Source organism: Parambassis ranga, chromosome 4 (assembly GCF_900634625.1).
Source record: "Parambassis ranga chromosome 4, fParRan2.1, whole genome shotgun sequence".
Classification (NCBI taxonomy): Eukaryota; Metazoa; Chordata; class Actinopteri; family Ambassidae; genus Parambassis; species Parambassis ranga.
The window spans coordinates 7,567,365-7,590,155 of NC_041025.1; the positions used below are offsets into that span (position 1 = coordinate 7,567,365).

The following is a 22,791-nucleotide window of genomic DNA, read 5'->3' on the forward strand; positions in this document are numbered from 1 at the left end:
AGTCTGGTGTGGGAATATTGCTGTTTTTATTTTTTGAGAATGAACGCAACTAAATAGACTACATAACTATCTGAAACAACTGGAAGATTATCATCTTTTGTTTTTAACCATGACTGGCGCTTTCTCTCGGGGTTTACTGCGGTGTAATGTCCCTTTTATTCCGCATGGGGGCGATGTTGGTCTTTAGGTGATTCTTCAGAAAAGCCACACATTGGGTTAGAAAACCTTTATTCCTGGTTTATACCGTGAAACACCCATTCAGACCAAACATTGCCGTTTTAGAAAATTAGTTGTGATTTAAATACAAGCTCTTTCTCTTTTCTACGTTACCCCCTTGTTAAATGATGTAACCTTTACCATAAGTAAACACAGTTATTTTAGGAGACAAAATGTGATTCTCTGTCTTGTATTTATTTTATTAATCCGCACATTCGCTACGTTTGAAAACGTTGTCATCAAAAGCATATTTTAAAATAATATCTGTTCTGTAGGTAGCCTAAATATAACGATTACATGATATAAGCCTACGTTGTATGAGATCAGTATTCTGTTTATGTAACAGTAGGCTCTTCGTGCCCATGTAGGTCTAAATGAGGCACATTTTGAGAGCAGAGTAACACTGTTTTTTTAATCCCGTGTGTGTTCTTCCTATCACATCGCAGTTTGTATATCGTATTATTGTGTTATTGGGTGGTCCTTGACCAGTTACGCCGTGATTACGATATTTCCCACCGTGCGTGAATGTAGCAAAAAGCTCCGGGTGACGGAGCAGAGGCAGAAAAGCGGCAGGGAGCTGCCAACATCGTCTCAAATCGTCGCAGGACAGAAAGGTGTGAAAATACCAGTCCTCTGGATAGCCTGGGGATGATATTCAAAGGCGACATTGTTTTGATAATATTGTCACGTTCTGAAAATGCTAGTATGGATTTTTTGCTTTGTTGCATTCGGCACGAGAGTAGCGTCAAGTTAAATGGCTACATAGCTAGTTTGCCGTTAGCATAGTGGCGCTAGCCGTTGCAATAGCTTTTTATCTATGGTGGTGCGTAGCATAGCGACAGCTAGCCTGCTCTTAAGTTACCCGAGCTAACGTTAGCTTGCCGGTTAGCCCCTCATGTCATCCTTAAGCGTCAAATTAGTGATATTGCATAGCTAACGTAATCATCGGATTAATCTTGTGGAGTGTTATGGAAATGACAGAGAAGTTTAACGCTGGCTGATTCTCAGTGTGTTGCTCCTATTTGACAGCTCCGTGTCCGCGGAGATATGGAGACGCCGGGGAGAAATGCAGCCACACCGGACGCCCTGGACTTCACGGTAGAAAACGTAGAGAAGGTGAGTTCCGACAACACCCCCCTAAGCTCATGCAGGACAGTGGGATTTTGACTGACGAAGCGGAGTGTGTTCTGTAGAGACAGACCATTTGAGATTGACTCTGTAGCAACATATGTTTACGCTGTCAACACTTCTTATGCCACTGACTTTGTCTGAGGAGGTAATGATGATGTGTGAGTTCATCACACCTTTGGTCTGGACTGAATAGCTTGAAAAATAGATAGATGACAACAAAATAAATGATACTATTTGAAATCTATATGATAATATATAGAATAGATGACTATGTTTGTAAGCGTGTGTTTGTGAGCATGCATGAGAGTGTTTATTGCCAGGTTGCTGCTATGAATTTCTCTCCTGGGTGGCCGCTGACTCCGGCACAAGGGGATGGGTGTGGAGACAATAGAAAGGATGGAGAGGTAGCGAGAAAGGTGCTCCTGTGGAAGAGCAGAGTTGATCTGATGAGATTGATGGAAAAATGTGGTAAGGGAGGGAGGGGTCGATTTCTGTGACAGTGCCAGTTTAAAAAAAAAAGAAAAGAAAAAGGAGTGAAAGGATGTTGGCAATGCGACAGAAATGATTAGGGGCAGATTCCTGTTGGAGAACTGATTTGGCCTGGTACAAAATATGTTTAATTGTGAAAAAAATTACCGCATCTTGTATGCGCACCTGAATAAATGTATAATTAATTTAGCTGACAGCATCATTAATACATCATAATACAAAGATTTATTTTAATGAAAGTTTGAAACACAAGACGTGATAGAGTTGCATCATTTTTATCACGCTGGGCTATGCTGTATGACATTTCCTAACAACTAAGATGAACCTAATTTAATATTTTTAGTGTTTAATTTTGTAATCTAAAATGACATGTGGTAGTTAAATTTAATTGTAGTGATTAATCAATAAACAATATATTTTAACTGAACCTAGAAGCTTCATCTGTGATCTGTTTGCAAATGACAAATTCATAATATTTTTTTTTTTACATTTTTCTAATGTGTGGAGGGTTTGTAGAGTTTAAGGGGCTTTTACAGACCCCGTGCCAGCTTACATCAGCATTCCCCAGCTGCTTCAAGTGGTCTAGCACTATCAATAATCTCATTAACTGATCTCAACATAGCAACAACAGCATCTGAAGTATCATGTCACATAAAAGCGAGGAGCACTTTTCTATTAATACTGCGCTTGCATTTCAAAATTGATGAGATATTGTTCTTCATGGGCTTGACTATATTTAGAAAGTACATTTACTTTCTACGTGGGTGACATATTTTTCCTGTGGTTTTCTTATTCTCCTTTCATCTAAGATGACATTTATTTTGTTGTGATGCTGGGAGCGAGGGCCTTTCTTTAAAACGTGTTCACCTTAAAGCATTATATTTTCCTCAGCATCAGTCCCCAGATAATTGCCTCATATGTTGCTTACATTGGTTGTGTTCTTTTGTCTAAGAGTTACAGCAGAGACATGATTGGCTTATCATTAAAGTGGAGAAATTAGGTTTTTCGATAAGATGACCATAGCAACCGCTAAAAGAATGAAATGAAAAAGTTCAGAGTTGTTGCTTTGAGGGGTGTATTAGGGAGAGTGTGCTTGCTTATACATAGTGCTGGAGATGATGGTCCCTGGCCCTGTATTTGTGTGCATCCAATAGAAAGCTCTTTGTTTAGTCTTGGGTACGTGCAACAAAGTACCACATTGTCAGTATCTTTGTGTGTGTAATGAAGGGGTTTGTATACTGCCTTACATTTCCGCTTAACTATAATTAGCTTTAGAGTCACTATCTGCCAAGCAAGTGGATTTTAGTGGGAATTCAGAGCTTTGCTCTGCGCTGTTAAACAGCATGCTATTAGGATGTTGTCATTTTGTTTCCCCTGAGACACACGACTACTATGCCACCAGAAAAAAGAGTACAACCATGATGAGCCTTAAACTCAAGGGGAACCGGACAGGGGGAGGCACCTTCTTTTATCATAATTCTCTGTAATCAGCCCTTAACACACATATAGGATGCTGCGCACAGGAGACTGTCTATGTTCATTCAGCAGTAGTAACTCAGAGGTTTTGGTTATAATGCGCTGAAAAATGTAAGAAGTGTTAGGACAAAATGTGTATGGCATTCATTTAAGTGGCAAAGGCTGTCTTGTTAAGGAGTTTTATGGAATTTAAAAAAAGATGAGTCACTCTGCCAGCTAACATGTTTTGGAACATAGCAGAGCAGTAGAGTCAGTCACTGAAAAAGGCATAGTGAATTTAGCTGCTCATTGTAGCTCAAGGTTGGGTACATATCTTGTATCTTGTATAATATTGGTAAAGGTTTGCATATTGAGTGTAAGGCATTATTTGCTCTTCATGTGCTGAGATTTCATCACTATTGGCAACATGGTATTCTTAATTTCTATCTTGGCTGTGTGCTGTCAACTACCACCCGCGCACTCAATCACACATAAACTATTGTCCTTTGTTCCCACTTTAATCATCATTTCTCTGCATGTCTTTGATTCTCACTGCTATGGTGCAGTGTCATGAAGGGTCAGTGGTGTGATACTGCCTTCTGCATGACAGCTCCAGCCCTGTACCCTCCTATCACTACAATGGCTTTGAGATTGACACTCCTGTGAACAGATGGCCCGAAGGCCCCATGAACCACACAGATGTGTCCAAAGATTGTCTATTTTTTGGGCTCTTGTACTTTAAGTGTATATTGAGTATGGATTCTGGGGGGAAATTCTTATGAATCCATACTCGTACCCCCTCCTGTCATACAGGGGTGCTCCTGTTTTTTTTTTAAATCCATGTTCATCATCTCTAAATTAAAATCTTTTTCTTTGCACAAGCTTCTGATTATGATCAGATGAACGATCCAATAGTATAATGACTTGATTGTACTGCTTTGTTAACACATGTTTGGATTCGCACTCAAGTTATTTTTCCAGGGTTTGATAGTGTACATATATATATATATATATATATATATATACAGCTAAATCCACAGTTATATGTTAGAGCAGATGGTGAATCTGTCTGACTGAGCCATGTTAGTTCTCTTGTACTACCCTTCTCTTCTGTCTCCTGTTGGAGAGGGACTGTTGAGGAGGCTAATGACCTTTGACAGTGCTTGCCAAGAGCACGCCATCCTCAGGTGAAGCCAGGTGGTTCAGGCAGTTTGCCACCATCTGTGGGTATAATTAGATGCTTCAGCTGCAAGTGAAATTAAAAGCTGGTGTTTTCACAAAGTGCATGTGTTTTGGCTTGTTTTAGGAACTAGTAAACAATGCACAGTCACAGTTAGTTGAGACAACTGTTGAGATGTCAGGTGTGTTTTATAAAAAAAATAGGCAATGGTTATCTATGTTGTTGTCCTTTGATTTTAAAAGCAAAGCTGCAAATGATGAGCTCAGACATAGCACTGCTTGCATTTTTAAAAAGGACCACCACACTACCATCACATAGTAGACTGCAGTAATGATCCGTTGCTACTTTAAAGCTCCAATATCACTACCTTGTTTGCAGAAAGGGAAGAGTGGGAGTGGAACTGACAAAGACCATCCTAGTCCTAATCTTTGGAATGCATATGTAAAATTAATCAATAGAAAACCCAAACATGACAATACAATATAGATCTCATGGCCTATTTTTACTGAGTCTTAAGTCTTTTTTGAGCACAAACACCCATCATCTAAGAATGAATCAAAGCCATGCACTTGCTATACAGTGCTTGTCCCACATATTTTATCTAGACCTTTAGCTCTCACTCACACATAGAGGTATAAGATACCTGACCCTCTGACATCAGCTCATTAACACCCGGCCGGCCATGTTCGGAGTCTGGTACGAGTGGAGACAGGTTGGAGGTTGGCAGACATGTAGACAGCACTTTTTTAAACTACACTTTCTCTTGGCATTGATGGTGTACTGATGTTCTTCTAAACAGCTGAAATTGTATTATTGCACTCATTAACCCATTATCATAAACCATACATCCTCCTAGAATAACCTTTGTAAAGTTTTCCAGCTCAAGTAATGGGTGAAATTGAGATTTTAGAGAAAGTGGAGTAAAGATGGAGGCATGGAATGGCACTAGATATGCAATTTAGGCAGAAGGAGGGTGGCTAGAGATGTGAAATAAAAAGAGAGTGACTGTGATAGAGATATTGATGTGAGCAGGCTTCAGGGGTAAAAGACAAAGATCAGAGCTTCACAGAATAGCTTTTTTCCCCTTCTTGCTTGTGAGACACTTTGTGCACATGTGTGTGAGTTTCTGTGTACAATAGAAATAAATAAGAGTTTTTGCGTTATAGTGCCTAAACCTTTTTTCCGGCATTGCCAGGATTAGAGGTGTCTGTTAATTAAAGCTATTTTTCTTTTCTTTTACTGTCCTCTCTTATACGCATCCTTTATCTACTTTTATTTTGGCTTACTATGCCTTATTCTCCTGGCACACAAGTGCTCAGTTTACCCAGAGCTGTACTTTAGAGAGTGCTGTTTTTAGGCCATTACTTTCTTGACTGTTCAGGCTTCAGAGGCAACCTGTCTACTATTTGTTGGTGTGCTTTTACCTTCAGAAAAGACCTGCTCTTTGCAGCAAACCAACTGCATTTGTCTTTTCAGCTCTTATGCTTCCTCAGACCCACTGTTGGTGCTATGTGAAGTGATATTGCACATATCATATTTTTTTTGCTATAACATTGTTAGTAGTAGATTGTTCAACTCATGCATTGCTGTTCAACCATCCCCTGACGCAGAGATTTGTTTGACTGTACTCAGTGTTTTGTTTTCTTTATTCCTAGGCTCTGCATCAGCTGTACTATGATCCCAATATAGACAACAAGAATCTGGCCCAGAAATGGCTAATGCAGGCTCAGGTCTCGCCTCAGGCCTGGCAGTTTTGCTGGGCTCTACTCAGCCCAGATAAGGTACAGGATACACACATACCAACAAACACACAAACAATATTTTGTGTCATTTGCATCCATCTTCTCCTCATCCTCTCTTCGTAGGTGCCAGAGATTCAGTACTTTGGTGCCAGTGCACTTCATACCAAGATCTCTCGGTACTGGTCAGACATCCCAACAGACCAGTATGAGTCCCTGAGGAGCCAGCTGTTCTCCCAGATTGCCTGCTTCTCTTCTGGATCCAAGATGGTGCTCACCCGTCTGTGTGTGGCACTGGCCTCTCTGGCACTCAACACAATGCCTGAGGCCTGGCCTGGCGCAGTGGCAGAAATGGTGCGGGTGTTTCAGGAGGAGGGAGGAGGGGTAGATGGACGGGCACGCTGTCTGGCATTGCTAGAGCTACTCACAGTCCTGCCCGAAGAGTTTCAGACTAGCCGTTTGCCTCAGTATCGAAAGGGACAGGTATGTCTGCAGATAGCACATTCATGTTGATGATTTATGTAGTCGAATACTGCAAATGATAAATAATTTACAGTCCACAACTGAAACAATTTCAGATTATTTGATGTTTGTAAAGTGATTGCACTACTGTATATACAAGTAAAAGAAAAACTTTTATCCAAAAGTATCCTGATAAAGACTGAAGAACAAACAAACTTTGAGGTTATTCCTTTCACTAATCTTTTCTCTGCAGCTCTATGTTTAGGGCAGTGCTTGGCCTGAATCACTGTTATGTGAGAAAGTGTGCTTCATACCTGGTTCTTTTTGATCACTTCTTGTGGGGTCCCTTGCTTTAAATGACACCACACTAAATGTGGTTGTGGTACAGCCCTCCTAGTGATGGTGTAACTTACATAAAGAGCGGCCGATATCAAAACTTTACTAGCCTTAATCATCAAGCAGGGGATCATACAATGCCACACGAGCAATACTCTTTAACCCTTGTTATTGTTGCCTTCCTAGGTCCGTGGCGCCTTGGGCCGGGAGTGGGGCTCAGTATGTCCCTTACTGCAACAACTGCTGCGGAGAACGGACAGCCCAGGGGCAGTGAAGGCTCGCGTGCTACGCTGCCTGTCATCGTGGGTGCTGCTGGATGTGCCCCTCAGCGAGAGTGAAAGCCTGGTGCACGACTGCTTCAGTGCCCTGGCTGACCCAGAGCTCTTTGACACAGCAGTAGAGGCAATTGTTAATGCCATCTCACAACCTGATTCCCAAAGGTATGTACATTTTACATTTGCCAATGAGTACTCATGACAAAAAAGGGTAGCTGTAATAACAGAGATTTTACAATATGAAATCTCTTCATGAAGACTTTTTAAAGATTGCTGTACAAAATTACACTGGCACAAATATGCATTAGCAGAATAAGGAATGAAAAAATGATGTGTCGGTTGAAACAGACAGGGTGGGCTCTGGAAGGGCATCAGGAAGGGATGGACAGAAGAAGGGAGGGAGGGAGCGAGGGAGGGATTGATACAGGGCAAGTTGACAGCCAGGGGGAGGAGAGAGGCATTTCTCGGTTGGCTGGCGTTGCCATGGTTACGTAGCTGGGGAGAGATGTCATCATGCCCTGGTTGATCCAGACAAGGCAGGCACCCATTACCCCTCCCCTAGAGACTGAGAGAGAGGATGAGGGTGATGGGACAATGCAATGAGAAGAAAGGATGCTAAAGGAAGGAGGAGGGCAGGGGAAGGTGTGAAAGTGTACAAAAATAAAATACTTCATCCTCCATACCTCTGGGCTGCTTTACAGACGGGTGGTGGACGAGTGGGGGTGGTTGGACCTATAAAGTTGCTGCAGACAAGTTTAAACTCTCTGACACTATACTGAGCAGTTGGTAGAAAAACAATTAATGTATATGGAGTTACTGATACAACATCCTGACTGTCAGCACAACACATACCACTAGTAGTAGTACCACTTTTCTCAGTGTGTTAGTGAGTCCTAGCTCAGGGGCATGTTTGCTTGTGTGTGTTTTCTCACATTATTCAGAAGTACCTCTCTTAAGACACGTGCTGTTTTTGTCAGTCCCTAACCTAGGTGGAAGGGCATTCAATTTTGTTGCTTCTGTAGTCCATAGAAAGTCAGTCAAAGGTGACATTTTTCCATCCTGTAGATTATCTTGTCTGTTTTGTCTTTTTTTCCCCTCTGCCTCTCTGTTTCTTTGTGCTTCCTTCCCCTTTCCCATCTCTCACCATCAGTACTAAGCCCTCCTCCCTGTCTCTTGTTCTCTCTCTCTGTTTAAACACATTACAGTCAACTCATTTGGGGGGATGCTATTGGTCCAGCTGCATCCTGTTGCCAGGCAACCCATTTCCCATGTCTCAGAGTGTTGCAGTAATTGCAGAGGGGATCAGAGGTGGGGAGAGGGATGTGGGGGAGGGAGGAGTTGGTGGGGGGATTTAGAGGAAGAGAATAAAGGAGGAGTCAGGAAGAAGGCAGAAAGCATATAACAGCTGGACAGGAGCAAATGAGGAGATGGTGGGTAAACTGGGGAGACTGCAGCGAAAAGGAGGCTGTAGTAGACAGTCTCAGAGGTATCGATCTAAAATGTCATCCCCTATGAGGTTAAATGAGGAAATGCATACAAATCCATTCTGCTCTGTTAATTGCATCATATGTACACAGAGGCCTCTTCCTGAGCTAAGGGTGCATGACCTGCATCTGCAAAGCACCTTATTAAAAATGAATGATCCTTTGAGTGCATACATGCAGCCTGCCATTCACATGTACACTGTACACACACATTCACCCACTCGGTTAGGTTAAGTGCAGATTTGCACTGTTCTAACAGATTTACACAGAGAATGTAGGCCAATAGACATGCAGGTATGGGTTGATTAGATGAAGGCCAGTTTCATACCCATCCTATTTCTTTAGGGTGGGGCTCTCTCCAGAGGAGGCTGACTCAGCTTGAGCAAGACCATAGAAGTGGCTCCACAGCTTCTAAGAGGGCCTGAGGGAAATTAGAATAATACATGCTTACCAGGACCATGATAACAGATGCATTTTAACTGCAGAGCAGAAGGCGTATATCAGTGCCGTTTCTCAGGCCACTTTCTTCTTTTAGCCATGTAAATTATTTGTCTGGTTGTTCCTGGTTCCAGTTTTTGTGATATTTTTCTGTTTACAATTTTGTTATTGTTAGTTTATACAACTCCGCTTTTGGCAATTTTGGATGTCACATTGGATTCTTTGAATCTATAGTTTTGCATTTGTTTTTTTTCTAGGATGAACATATTAATCTAAAAACCAAAACAACCATCAGACACAGATAATGGAAATGAGTTGCAACCCTAGATCAGAAATTTAGAGAACCATGGTTGTAGTTTTTTTATGGTGAAATAGTTGTTTTTTCCAAATGCTAGTAAATTTACACAACCTTGCCGTGTTATTGATGAATATTCATCACCCTGGACCAATAACCATATCGATTTGCCTTGTGTAAGATGAAGCACAGCCTACATTCCACAAAACCCCCCACAATTTAATTACATACGCACTATGATTCACATATATCGCGCTCACATGGTCTTCTCTGTGACATTCAGATGGACAAATACGTCCCCTTCATCTCCAAATGTCACTCCTTGACTTGCTGTCATTAGGGATGACATTGGGAGTAATGTCTGATGCCATCACATGGACAGATTTGTGTGTCAAATGGCTGAGACAGCAGAAAGAAGACAGAATAATAACTGACAGCAGTGGAGGTCTGAAAAAGAGCTTTGAATAGATTCTCTGGTTTCCTAGTAGATGTGTGGGATTTTTAGGGTGGGTGTGTGAGATCTGCGAGTGAACTTCCTTGGACTGAGATTTGATTTGAAATCAACACTTGTCTTGGGAAGGAGCAATACATATATCAACCTTACAGTGAGGAGTGTGAGTCAGTCTTATATTCACCAGCTGAGGTTTTGCATCCTGTTGTTTCTGCTGTGTTTAAAATCAATAAATCACTGGGCCCGTCATGTTGATTCTGGCTTTGTCTGTGTATGGATTACAGATATGTGAACACTTTGCTGAAACTGGTTCCTCAAGTGCTGGCCCTCCAGGAGCAGCTCAGAGAAGCTGTTCAAAATGGAGACATGGAGACTTGCCATGGAATCTGTCGCATCGCTGTGACACTGGGAGAGAACCACTCCAGGTTTGTTCTAAAAAAACACAAATTCCTTAACATTCACAAACCCGAACCCTAACATTCAAAACAGCACTACAATACACTATCCAATCCCTACATGTTTTATTTGTAGCTTTTGTTCTTTGTGAGGGTGGATTGCGGTTAAAATGTTTACTGTCTGCACCGAACAGCTGCAAAAGAACACTTTGCTTTTCTTTACACTCATCTCTCTCTCTCTCTCCCCCTCTCTAGGACCCTGTTGGAGCAAGTGGATCACTGGCAGAGCTTCCTGGCTTTGGTCAACATGATCATGTTTTGCACAGGCATCCCAGGTCACTACCCAGTAAATGAAACCACCAGCTCCCTTACACTTACCTTCTGGTACACACTACAAGTAAGACATTTCACTTATTATATACAATACTAAAATGATGTAGTCTTTTGACATTTAACAGGCCACTTGCATAGTTGTCTTCTTTTTCTGCAAACTAAAACACAACATAAGATTTGCTGTAGTGTTGTAAGGCACCACATTCAAACGGCCACGTATAAATTCTACAAGGACTTTCTCCACATGTTTTGATGCGTAATATACACCTTGTTTCCACCTTTCATTTCCTAAAATGACAGCTCATCTGTAAAAATTTTTTTTGTCAGATTGTGTTTTTGATATAACTGTAAATGTAGTAATGTCTGTTTGTTGCTTCCTTGGCAAACATATGTAAGCCCGAACAGTCACTTTTGGTTTGTAAGAGGGAAAATAATTTTATGCTCCTTTTGATGCACCTTTTTCCTCATCATTATTCTCTATCCTCAGGATGAAATCATGTCCTTTGAGTCAGATAAGCAAGCAGTGTATCTGCAGGTCTACAGGCCGGTGTATTTTCAGTTGGTCGATGTCCTACTGCATAAAGCCCAGTTCCCCTCTGATCAGGAGTATGCATCCTGGTCCTCAGACGAGAAAGAGCAATTCAGGATCTACAGGTACATTTTGTGTGTGTGTGTGCGTGTCTGTTTCTGAATTGTACATACCTATTTCAGTCATGTGCCGTTGTGTGTAAGTGTTTCGGTGATGGTCTAAGTGTTTCAGAAATTACTCGCTGACAGGATGATTGCTCAGCAAATGAGTGTGTTTTTCTTTAATAGACTCTCACTGGACAGGCAGCTGAGAGGGCAAAACCTTCCTGGCAAACAGATTAACAGATAAGGTTTCAAGAGTATGTGCCCCTAAAATGTTTTTGCTCATCTGTCCTTCAGGGTGGATATCTCAGACACACTCATGTATGTATACGAGATGCTGGGAGCAGAGCTGCTGAGTAACCTGTATGATAAACTAGGGAGACTGTTGACTAATACGGATCAGCCCACATCATGGCAGGTAGGTAAGACAGATATACACACAGAAAATAAACGATGTGAACTATTTTCTTACTGTGTCCCCTTCTTCCAGCACACCGAAGCTCTGCTGTATGGTTTCCAGTCTATAGCAGAGACGATAGACGTGAATTACTCTGATGTCATCCCAGGCCTGATAGGACTCATCCCCAGAATCAACATTAATAATGTCCAATTAGCTGACACAGTAATGTTCACCATAGGTACGACAATGTAGATTGAATAATGACAAATGAAGTGAAAATTACAATGTAATACAGACATTTCTCATTTTGTAAAGGTGCTCTGGCTGAATGGTTGGCAGACCACCCAGTGATGCTCAGCAGTGTCCTGCCATTGGTGCTACAAGCTTTAGGAAACCCAGACCTCTCAGTTTCTTCCGTTTCAACACTCAAGAAAATCTGTAGGGAATGCAAATATGACCTGCCTCCATACGCAACCAACATAGTAGCTGTCTCTCAGGTGTGTGCACATTAAAACTTGACTTAAGTGTTTTACTCCTAGTTGATCCAGCTGTTTCTTATTTTTAACATCATTATTTTTAATGGTCTTGTTTTGGCAGAAATAATCATTTCTTTTTGAAATAACTTCAGTTGTTTTATTTTGAGTGTACTTTTGTTGCTATTTTGAGATTTTTGTTATGTTTTCAAAATAACAGACCAACTCTTTTTTTTCCTCTCCAGGAGGTGCTTATAAAGCAGATCCACAAGGTCAGTGTGCGCATATATTCTGTTTTAGTCCTGGCAGTTATGAAGTGACATATAAATAAGAAAAGAACTGTGCTGTCAAAGTTACATAACATGTTTGCAGCCTGTTGTCCAAGGATGACACATTATATGCTGTGAAAATCTGTATCTGTATTTTTTATCTTTATCTTGTAGATTTTTTTCTTACTTAACACTTACTGCTTGCTTACGAAGCTGAACCTGTTGGTGTGTCTTCTTGCAGACAAGTCAGTGTATGTGGCTGATGCAGGCTCTCGGCTTCCTGCTTTCTGCGCTCCCCGTGGAAGAGATCTTAAGGAACCTTCACTCTCTTATCACCCCCTACATTCAGCAACTGGAGAAGCTAGCAGATGAGACGGTGCGCACACAAGCCAACATGAAGCAGTACACAAGCATGCACACAAACACTGAGGATGCACAGTTGGACTCTGGCCAATAGGAACAGGCCTTGTGTCTGTGTGGTGTCACTGCAGTGGAACATTTCTCTGCGGGACCAGATTGGATTTGACCCTGCACCATGGGCTAGTGACTCACATGAAAGTAGCAAAGACACAGTCACTCATACGTTTCTCTCACTGATACACACACACTACAGTAGCATAAATTCAGTGTTAAAAAAATGAAAGTGCATACACAAACATACTTACAGTAGGTCGTGTTTAATGCGTGTAATTGCACAGTCATGCAACAGAAAATTCTTGTCTCCTTTTAAATGTCATATCTAATAGAGCCTGGATTCCCAGGCGGTCATGCTGGTCTTAGTACCAAAATGTATCTTATCTAAAAATAGTTTGATATTTACTCTTTGTAGAACAAAGTAGAATTTTTATAGATGTCTTGTTCTGCCAAGCAGAGATGCCAGTTCAGATGAAGCGTTTTATTTCTCTCGGCTCTGTCCCTGTGTCACCCCTCTACACAGTCACATACTTTCTTATGCAGCCTTACTTCCTCCCCCTTTATTGTTTTTGTCTAGCTTTTTGATGTACCGGCATTACATCAGACTAGGAAATCAGCTGCAGTGTCTAGAGCTAGACAAATAGTGGCACCTAGTGGGGAGACCTTCCTGCTAAATTGCATTGGGCTGAATGACCATATCGTCTGGTGGGGGATGACTGAAAAAGTCACTCTGATCAGGCTGTTCATTGATAGAATATGCACACATATTGTTTTAGCAGAAGTAGTGTACACTAAAAGTATAAACTTGATTAATTGTGAGGAAGAGACAGATTTCAAGGAGGTCTCAGAGATAGGTCTGTGGGAGGGTGTGGCAGCTTTGTCTTTGTACTCGTTCGCTGTGTTACAACATCATAGAGATGGCAATGAATAAGCACTGCCAGTAAAAACCTTAATTAATGCTTCACCTGGGGGCGGTGTGTGTGTGTGTGTGAAAACTGGGATGAAGATGAGTCATTACCCTCCCTCACATTGCCCGCCTTTATTTCTGTGTAGAACTATGAAATTGATCATTAATGATACTATTCATTTGTCCCCATTGTATTTAAAACAAATATTAAAAACATCCCTAGTTATGCAAATTATTATGTAGGTAACTGGAAAACCCCCAGTATATGATGCAACTACTCAATATGTATTTAGTATTATTCACTGTGTTATTATGTTTATGGTCCTGTTAGCACTTAACTGTCCTTCTTAAATTTATACCCTGTCATGCGTTTTTAAAAATTGTTTATCCTGTTCAGAATTAACATTATGGTATGGTATTGGTTTGTCTTCTTAAATATTTCAGCAGTTATTTGTCAAGACTGACACTAATGCACTTAATGAGCCAGAAGGTGGTGTTAGCTTGTAAGCAAGTAAATTCCTTCTTTAAAGTAATCTCTGTCTTTCTGTTATCTTCCCTCAGCCTAATCCTTCCAATAAGTTGGCAATCATCCACATCTTGGGGCTGCTGTCTAACCTGTTCACAACGCTTGACATTAGCAAGCAGGACGATGAGTCAGCAGACGGCTCTGCACCACCTGTCAAAGCAACCCCACCCCCACCTGGACCAAACCCAGTCAGTCATCACACATCAACCATTATTCTTATTAGTAGGGCTGGCTGAATTAATGGATATAACAGCTGAGGCAGTGAAAATGTGGAGTATAGACGGTTAAATGTTATGTAGCAGAGTTCAGTTTAGTAGACATGAAAGGCAGTGGGGCACATGGTCCTTGCAGCCATATAAGCTCTATTTACCACAACCCCACCCCCTGCTCTCTCCACACTACATCAGCTGCCACTGGTTGAAGTCATGAACATAGCTAGCAGGAAAATTTTGACCTGTCGCTCAACCGTAATCATTAAGAATCCTGCTGATGGGCATGCATGACAATTTAGATATTGTAACTTAGTTTTTGGTGTTCTTTATGACTTTGTTTTTCTTTTTATTGAAACAACTGAAGATTGTTTTTATGTTTCAGGTGGTGGTGGTTTTGCAGCAGGTTTTTGCTCTCATACAGACAGTACTCAGCAAGTGGCTCAATGACTCACAGGTTGTAGAGGTGGGTTGTCATGATAGGCAGTTACATACTGTCAGATAACTGCTCTGTTACAACTAGGCCTCATTATCAGGTATAATATTTCAGTCTGTCCTCTATCGTCCTACAGGCAGTTTGCGCCATATTTGAGAAGTCAGTGAAGACTCTCCTTCATGATTTTGCTCCCATGGTTTCTCAGCTCAGTGAAATGCTTGGGCAGATGTATAGTACAATTCCCCAGGCCTCCGCCCTTGACCTCACACGGCAGGTAAAAAAAAAAAATCCACCTCCACACACACAATGGCATTTATTGCAACCACTTTGTAGCTACATGTCAAGAGATTTCAAAGCTTTGTCAGAAAGGGCTGTGTATAAGTTAATGAGCTATGCACCAGTGAGTCCAAGGGTTAATTAGGATATAGTATAAGTTGGTAAAATTTGTGGAGTACATCTGACACATGGAGAAAGGCTGAGCTGTACTGTTATGCATGATAAAGTATTGCATATTATGGTAGACCACCACTGGTTTGTAACTAAACAAACCACAGCTGTGGCTGAATAGGCACAGGTCTGTTCTATTGCAGTTCAGGAAAAACAACTACCAAGCTGTGTATCTTTGACTATTACTTGCCTTGGGATAACACAGCTGACTTTGTGAATGTGGTTGCGTTGGTTTTTACTATTATGACTCTTAACTCTTGAACTTCACATAATACTATAACTAGACAAATGCATAGACCTAAAGAATGAATCCAAGCAGCAGTCTTGGTACTAACGATAGCCATATCCAGCCACAGCTTTATTAGTCACCTTTAAAAATGAATAAATGCAAGCTAATGCTGAAAATGCTAAAAAAAAATGTTTCACCTTGATCATTTGAAAAGTCATTAGGCTTGTGTCGAAAAACAGATCATATGATAATGTGGCAGTCTTCGTAGAATCTAGTGTACCCATATAAAAAAAAGATAAACTGGATTGCAACATTAACAATAAAATATTAATATTAAATGGAACCTGATGCTATAATATGTTAGAGATGCCAGTGTGCCTTTTATGAAAGACAGCTTGCTCACTCGGAGCAGTTTTGGAGCTTTTGATGATGGTGAATCTGTATGTGGAATCTGCACCCTTCAATAGTACATATCTAGTGTTCTGTGACTTGAGACGTGAGTTTTAGGGATAATTTACAACTTCAAATTCACTTTTTATTTGTGTTTAAACAGTCAGGTTCATACTTACACTTATATATATCCTGGAGTCAGACTTTAGCATAGCTGATCTGTAGGTAATTTAAAAAGGGCATATTTGCACACTAATAAAGCAAAAAAAGGTTTGCTTTCATTACAGGGTTTTCTCTCGCTCTCTCTGTCTCTCAGGCAACATGCTAGCCATCTTTCAAGAATCTAATATTAATTAGCAGTAGGGTGTGAGGTGGGGGATCTCTGTGAGCCTGTTTTCCTTCCAATAACCTGGTTTGTTATGTACAAGTAAAAATAGCAAGTGTCTAATTTGAAGACATGCTGTTTCAGATGGTGCATATCTTCGCCAGTGAGACAGACCACTTCCCACCCATCAAGGCTCTGTTTGAGCTGGTTACCTCGGTAACACTGTCCATCTTCCAGCAAGGTAGGGGGTCCAGCAGGGGTGGGAGTGTCAATGTTGCTTTGTTCAATTGCGGAACAGATCTTACTGATCATGTCTAATTTTCCAGGAGTGCATTATTGATGTCACAGGGAAAAAGAGTGAAGTTGGACACAGCTTTGTCTGACAACAGATTTTATGCGTGCTAAAGTGACATATTATGCTCCATGTCCTACTTTGATTATATTTTTTTAACATTACTGGTCCTGACAACCAGATTACTTTGTGGTCTCGATGTTAGAGTTCAGTGGACCTTAACCTTTAAACCCTTATTGCTCATTAATGAAGGTTTAAGACAATGTTTCAGATGATGATTTTATCAGTGCCGGTCCTTTGTTTTACTACTGACTGAATCACTTTCAGGCCATTATAATTAGTATTAAACACATGAAATCAACATGTTGCTGTATTTTCTGTTTTTTTTCAGCTTAGTCTTTGCCTTTTCCATTTTAATTAATTACTTCTCCACATTTAACAAGCCGTGGATACATTTATAGTTGCAATGATTTGGACTGCATGAAAATTGCTTCAATTTTGTTAAGTGCTCATAGTTGATCAGAGGTTTTCTTGTGTGACCTGGGGCCAGACTAATCCTCAATAAGATGATAACATTCACTGAACTGGACTTTGAGTATCTGTACCAGGTCTGTCTGATGCTCACCTTCCCTTTGTTTTGTCCCTTTTTTCTTTCCTGCTTTGACTGGTTAAGTAATGGCTGCCTCTCCTCCTGCCTTTAAACTCTTTTTTTTTTATTTCTGAGCAGGTGCCCTTAAGTAGACAGTATCAGTACAGGGTACAGTCACAGCACAAAGACCCATAGCATATTCAGATGACATTGTAGTATTGCAAGGAGGGCCAGCTCAGGATTAGAATCAGGCACTCATCACAGCCCTTGGAATAAACCATGTATTCTCTCAAGGGGTTGTGTGTGGATGAGGGCTGGATGGGGGGGTATTGAGCAGGAAACTCGTTGGAGTCTGAGAACAGCCAAAGCTGGGCGCTTATTACAGATGTTTGATCTGTGTCATAACAAGTTTTTTTCCAACCCATCAAAACAAACCAGGACAAATCTCATTATGTATTCTCGAGTTCAGAAACCATCACAGGAGGTGTTCTTAATTGTGCTTCATTTTCAGTGTTGTACTTGAATGTCTTGTAGTCTGTGTCCAGCACATCAGAGGTAGTCAGAAACCTTTCAGTTTTAAGTGTGATTCCTACTGATGCTATGGGTTCGGCAAAGGGGATCTTATTTGACCAGTGCTGAATGGGCTCTTCACAGATGCCTCCTCCTCTGAGACACTTAAATTTAAGAGAAAATATTTTGCTTGAAATTTGATAATAATTTTGTAATGATGCTGGCGGTGCCTCATGGGAAGAAGGTAAAAGAGGGTTCATTCAGGTTTGGTGCCTCTTTTCCTTCAAGTTGTAACAGTAACAGAGGTGCCTCCTGGGGTCCCACTCCAAACCCACTTTTGTTTTTTTAGGTTTTTTATTTTTCTCTCGTTACTTCTTTCTTTGTTTCTCTCTAGAGACCCATGTCTTTGTCTTATGCCTGTTTTTTGTTTTTGGTTGGTCTCTTCCTCCAAGACTCAAAGCTTCATATGCCCCCACCCCTTCTCCCCTTTGTTCCTTACTCACGTGTGAATAATTTCAATGAAATATTTTTAAGTTCTCTTTTATTTCCACATGACTGTTGAATCTATTAAGTTGCTGTTTGTATTATTCTCTTATAATTTCTTAAGTTTCATCTTTATTATATTTTAGGACCCAGGGATCATCCTGATATTGTTGATTCATTTATGCAACTCCAAGCTCAGGTGTGTTTTTGGTTTCTTATTTCATTCACTTTGGGTTTCTCTCTCTTTCTATTTTCTCCCTGTTTCTCTGTCCTATTCTCTCTCGCTATACCTCTTTCTGTTCTTTGTTACTGGGCCCTAAGGTGTCCCATCACATGGACAAGGCAGTGGAATGAAACACTCGAGGGGTGAATGTTTGAAATGGAGACAGTTGTCTCTGCTCAAACGCTTTTGATCCTAACAGTCACCTCACCACGCAGATAAAGCTGAGCCTGTGTAGGGTTTCAGATTTTCCACTCACAAAGCTTTGATAACACACAAGTCGCTATCTTGTATGTTCACAATTATCTTCTGTAAAATTAAGACTGTATTGAGGTAATTTACTAATTGGAATCAATACAGGCAGCGGTTCTTAGGGCAGCATGTAAAGCACTGTATAGACCAGAGAATTGCAGTCAGGCATCTATTTGCAGTGTGCCGGTCTGCAATGTCTAAAACCTGCCAGTTTAACACCAAAGCAGCTAGACAAGACAATCTTAAAGTTTCCATAGCAACAACTTGCTCAACCTCTGAGATTTTTTTATTTATTTCGTTTTTATTTTATTTATTTTTTTGCAGCTGCATAGGCTATAATTTGTTTTCAGTAGAAGTCTTTTATTATTGAAATGGGAGAATATGGAGTCAGTGGGTGACTCTAGTATACACAGGATGCTTTTACAAATGTGTCTTATGTAAGTTAATTTTAAAGCATGTGTCATACAGATGCTCCAATCATCAAACAGAAGAGGAGAACCTCTCTTCTCAGTTCAAAATTGACAAGTTAAAAGTGTGTGACTGACTTGATCAGCTGACTTTGAGCTTACAGGTGATGTGGTTTGCGTTTTAAAAGCTGTCAGTAGATACTTGACAAGCTGAGTCGTAGGCAATTGCATCAACTGGCAAGTTGAGCTGAGATGTGCAAGTTTTTTACCCCTGCAAAGACCTCCAGGTTTCCTGTTCATCGGTCAAAAGAAACTGCTAATTTAAAATGTCATATTTTAACACCCTAAGATGTCATGACTAATAGAGGGCTATACTCCATCTATTTAACTAAAAAACATGTGAAGTGTTCCATGTTTTGCATGGAAATTTCCTATATAAATGCGACAAAGTCTTTTCACTTTTATCTAAAGTCAATATCAGGGCACATCAGTTCCTTGTAAAAACATTAACAGTCTCAGCGCTTCAGATAAAATATTTTAGGTGATGCAGCACTCTTGGGGAAATGATGCAAGAGTACGAGTATCAGCGTTGTGTTCCCAGGTGACTGGTTAGTCTCAGAGCCCAGTCCTCCTCTGAAGTCATTCCAGCCCAGAGCCAATCAAAGCCCAAATGTATTAATATTCAACTAATATTAATCAATTGAGACAAATTGGCTGATGGCTCTCCTGTTTTCTATTTTTGTCCTTCGTCTTCATTCTTCTTCCTTTGTTTTCTATCTTTGGATAGATCTGACCTTCATCTCTCTCCCTTTCCCTCTCTCCCTCTCTCCTGTCCTCCATCCTGAGTGAGTTCATTATTATGAGATGAGTTGTCTTTCTCTTTATCTGCACATGTTAATTACCTACACACTTCTGTTGCATATTCAATCCAGTCAACCAAAAACAATGAAGAGTAATATTTCAGATAGAATTGATTTGTAGAAACAAAGTCAAACCCACCATTGCCTTTAGTTTGACCTAAGTTTTAAATGATTTCAGACTTTGATTTTTTGCAATTTGTTTGTTATACCTGCTGAGTTCTGTATTGAAGGATTACTGTATCAGTTTGGATATAGTTTGTAAGAGATTGTAAGAGATGGAGAGAGTACTACAGCCTGGTAGTCGGATCTGGTGCCAGTCCTGTGTTGCTGTCAGATCCGGTTACCAGGCTTAGCGGGTATTGTTGATAGCAGTATTTTTTGAAGGAGCTTATGCAGTGGAATGTGGTGGAGCAGTACCAATTGGGTCGGGCTGCCAGAAACATACTTTGTTTAATGCTTTTATCTGCCTCTTAGGCCCTCAAAAGGAAGCCCGATTTGTTCTTGTCTGAGAGTCTTGATGTGAAGGCAGTGTTCCACTGTGGTAAGTTTTCACATCATTTACACAGCCCACACACTTTTGTGTTGGACATTTTTGTAAAATACATGTTTGTCAGTACAGAGTACAAAGTGTAAATGTTTGACACAAGATTTCAAAAGTTTCCATCTCCCTCTTCCACTTCTAGGAGTTCTGTCACTCAAATTTCCCGAGGCTCCGACAGTCAAGTCAACATGCTTGTTCTTTGTAAGCTCATGCACACACACAACGGAAAGCTTCCAATCATAGTTGTAAAGGAGTCATTTTTCTTAAAATATGATGATTATATTTCTGCCTTAGACTGAACTGTTACCCCACTGCTCGGATGTGCCTCCATTAGCCAGGGTGGTGCAGGAGGATGGCAAGCTGTTGGTAGAGGCCGTGCTAGAGGTGAGAATCACCACGTTGCCAGACACACAGCGTTTCACAGAATCTACACTTTGCTGTGTAATCACTCTCAAAACTTTTTATTTTCTTCTTTTTTTAATTATAATAAAGTCCCTGATGTAAAATGCCTCCTCTGCTCTCTCCAGGGCATCGGGGGCGGAGCCTCTCGCAGTCTTATGGACCAGTTTGCAGAAGTGCTGTTCGCTCTAAACAAGCACTGCTTTTCTCTGCTTGCCGTGTGGTTGAAAGAGGCGCTGCAGCCTCCAGGATTCCCATCATCACGGGTCACAAGTGACCAGAAAGATAATTTCTCACAACAGATACTCAGGTGACAGAGCTGGATGTTGGTTCACAGGCTCATTTAAGTAAGATTTTCTTTAAATATTCGTACTCATCTGTCCCTTTCTTGTCTTCTTCTCCCTTTCTCTCAACTCTTCTGTCCTGCAGAGAACGAGTGAACAAAAGGCGGATGAAGGACATAGTGAAGGAGTTCACACTATTGTGCAGAGGTCTCCATGGTACTGAGTACGCTGCTGAATACTAAATCGCTGCCCTTGAACTCTCACCTAACCGTGACCTCTGTCCTCAGTGCATAACAGCTGGACACCACAACAACAACACAATTCTCTCCAACTGCACCAGTGAAGACATCATGAAATGATTGTAACAGTAACCCTCCCCATTGCAGGACAAGACATGGAACCATTCCAGCACAGACCTGCCGTTGGATTAACTGACAAACATTAAATCCCTGGTGGCTTTAGGGAGGCCATCTTCCCTGCTCCAAATATTTTCTTTCTGTTATAAGATTGATTGTTTCTCGCTCCCCTCTTTTTTTGGAAGAGCTTTGAGCAGCACTCCCAGCATGCTGCCTTGTGCCTCCTTTTATCTTTGTCTTGTTCTGCCTCTCTAGATCTTCCTGTGGTTCCTAGGTTGTTTCCTGGTGATTAGCATCCATACGAAATGATAGTGGTATTGTACGTAGCTACTTGACAATATTTTTCAAAGTGAAATCAAAATTAATTATATAAATGTATATGTATACACTTTTAGAAAGATAGTGGTTTTCAGTCCTGCTGCTGCTAATGGGAAGAGAGAAGGACCAATGCTGGAGGAGAATCTGCAGGAAGAATGACATTAATCCAATAATACTTACTCCTGCTCCTGCACTGGAGCTCTCTGCATTTGCCAAATTGTCATGGATTGTTTTTGGACTTTTATTTTAATAAATGCCTTTTAAGGGGTTTGAGTGGAGAAACCACATACTTTGGACTATAAACAGTGTGCTCTCTTGCCCAGCCCCTTTATATGAATGGGGCTGTACCTCATGTGCATACAATTCCACCCAGTCATACTGCAGTCTCCTGGTTGTAGATAGTGGTTTTAATGCAGTGGTCCCTTAGGTAAAGCAGGAGTGACAGCGGAAGGGGAAAGTGAATGATAGTAGCTGACAGGGAGGAAACAAAGGCACAAGATGGAAAATAAGAAAGGAACTGAGTGTTGGGAGGGATTAATATTCATGATGGCGGACTGTTTAGTCACTGTAATTGTGCAAACATATTAATCAAAATGTGCATATTAACAGTTATTGCCGAACACTTCTGTGTATTTGATTGTATGCGTGTGTTCAAATCCTTATGAATGAGAGGTTGTGTGTGCATAGATCTTTTTCCACATGTTCAGTGCACTTATATTGGACCTACAGTACATATGCATCATTTCCCCTAAGCTTATTCATTTCTTTATACCGCACACACTTCATTAAGACTAACCAGGCACATGCAGCATTTCATTTGTGCTCCTTACCAGCAACCACAGCCATATGTTAAACTTCCTTATCACCTGGATAATCATTGACCATTCATCTATATGTTATCACCACCAACAACTGCTCTTAACAAAACTTACCCAGAAACCTTTCA

The 22,791-nt window shown here is 40.9% G+C and overlaps 1 protein-coding gene across 2 annotated transcripts; it reads left to right on the top strand.

Annotated features, from left to right (window-relative positions):
• The first annotated feature begins 585 nt into the window (after positions 1-585).
• On the top strand, positions 586-22,112 carry ipo13b (importin 13b). Of its 2 annotated transcripts, XM_028403605.1 has the most exons (24): positions 586-830; positions 1,246-1,332; positions 6,127-6,252; positions 6,337-6,693; positions 7,195-7,448; positions 10,236-10,376; positions 10,602-10,743; positions 11,167-11,333; positions 11,607-11,727; positions 11,800-11,947; positions 12,025-12,206; positions 12,428-12,454; positions 12,693-12,827; positions 14,334-14,486; positions 14,893-14,973; positions 15,080-15,217; positions 16,479-16,575; positions 18,355-18,407; positions 20,422-20,488; positions 20,631-20,689; positions 20,783-20,872; positions 21,016-21,197; positions 21,317-21,387; positions 21,459-22,112. In XM_028403605.1, exons 2-24 carry the CDS (start codon positions 1,264-1,266, stop codon positions 21,512-21,514), a joined length of 2,916 nt encoding a protein of 971 aa, XP_028259406.1. In that variant the 5' UTR covers positions 586-830; positions 1,246-1,263; the 3' UTR covers positions 21,515-22,112. The 2 variants fall into 2 exon arrangements, with proteins under 2 accessions (XP_028259406.1, XP_028259407.1); XM_028403606.1 differs by having other exon boundaries at positions 21,317-22,112.
• The last annotated feature ends 679 nt before the right edge of the window (positions 22,113-22,791 follow it).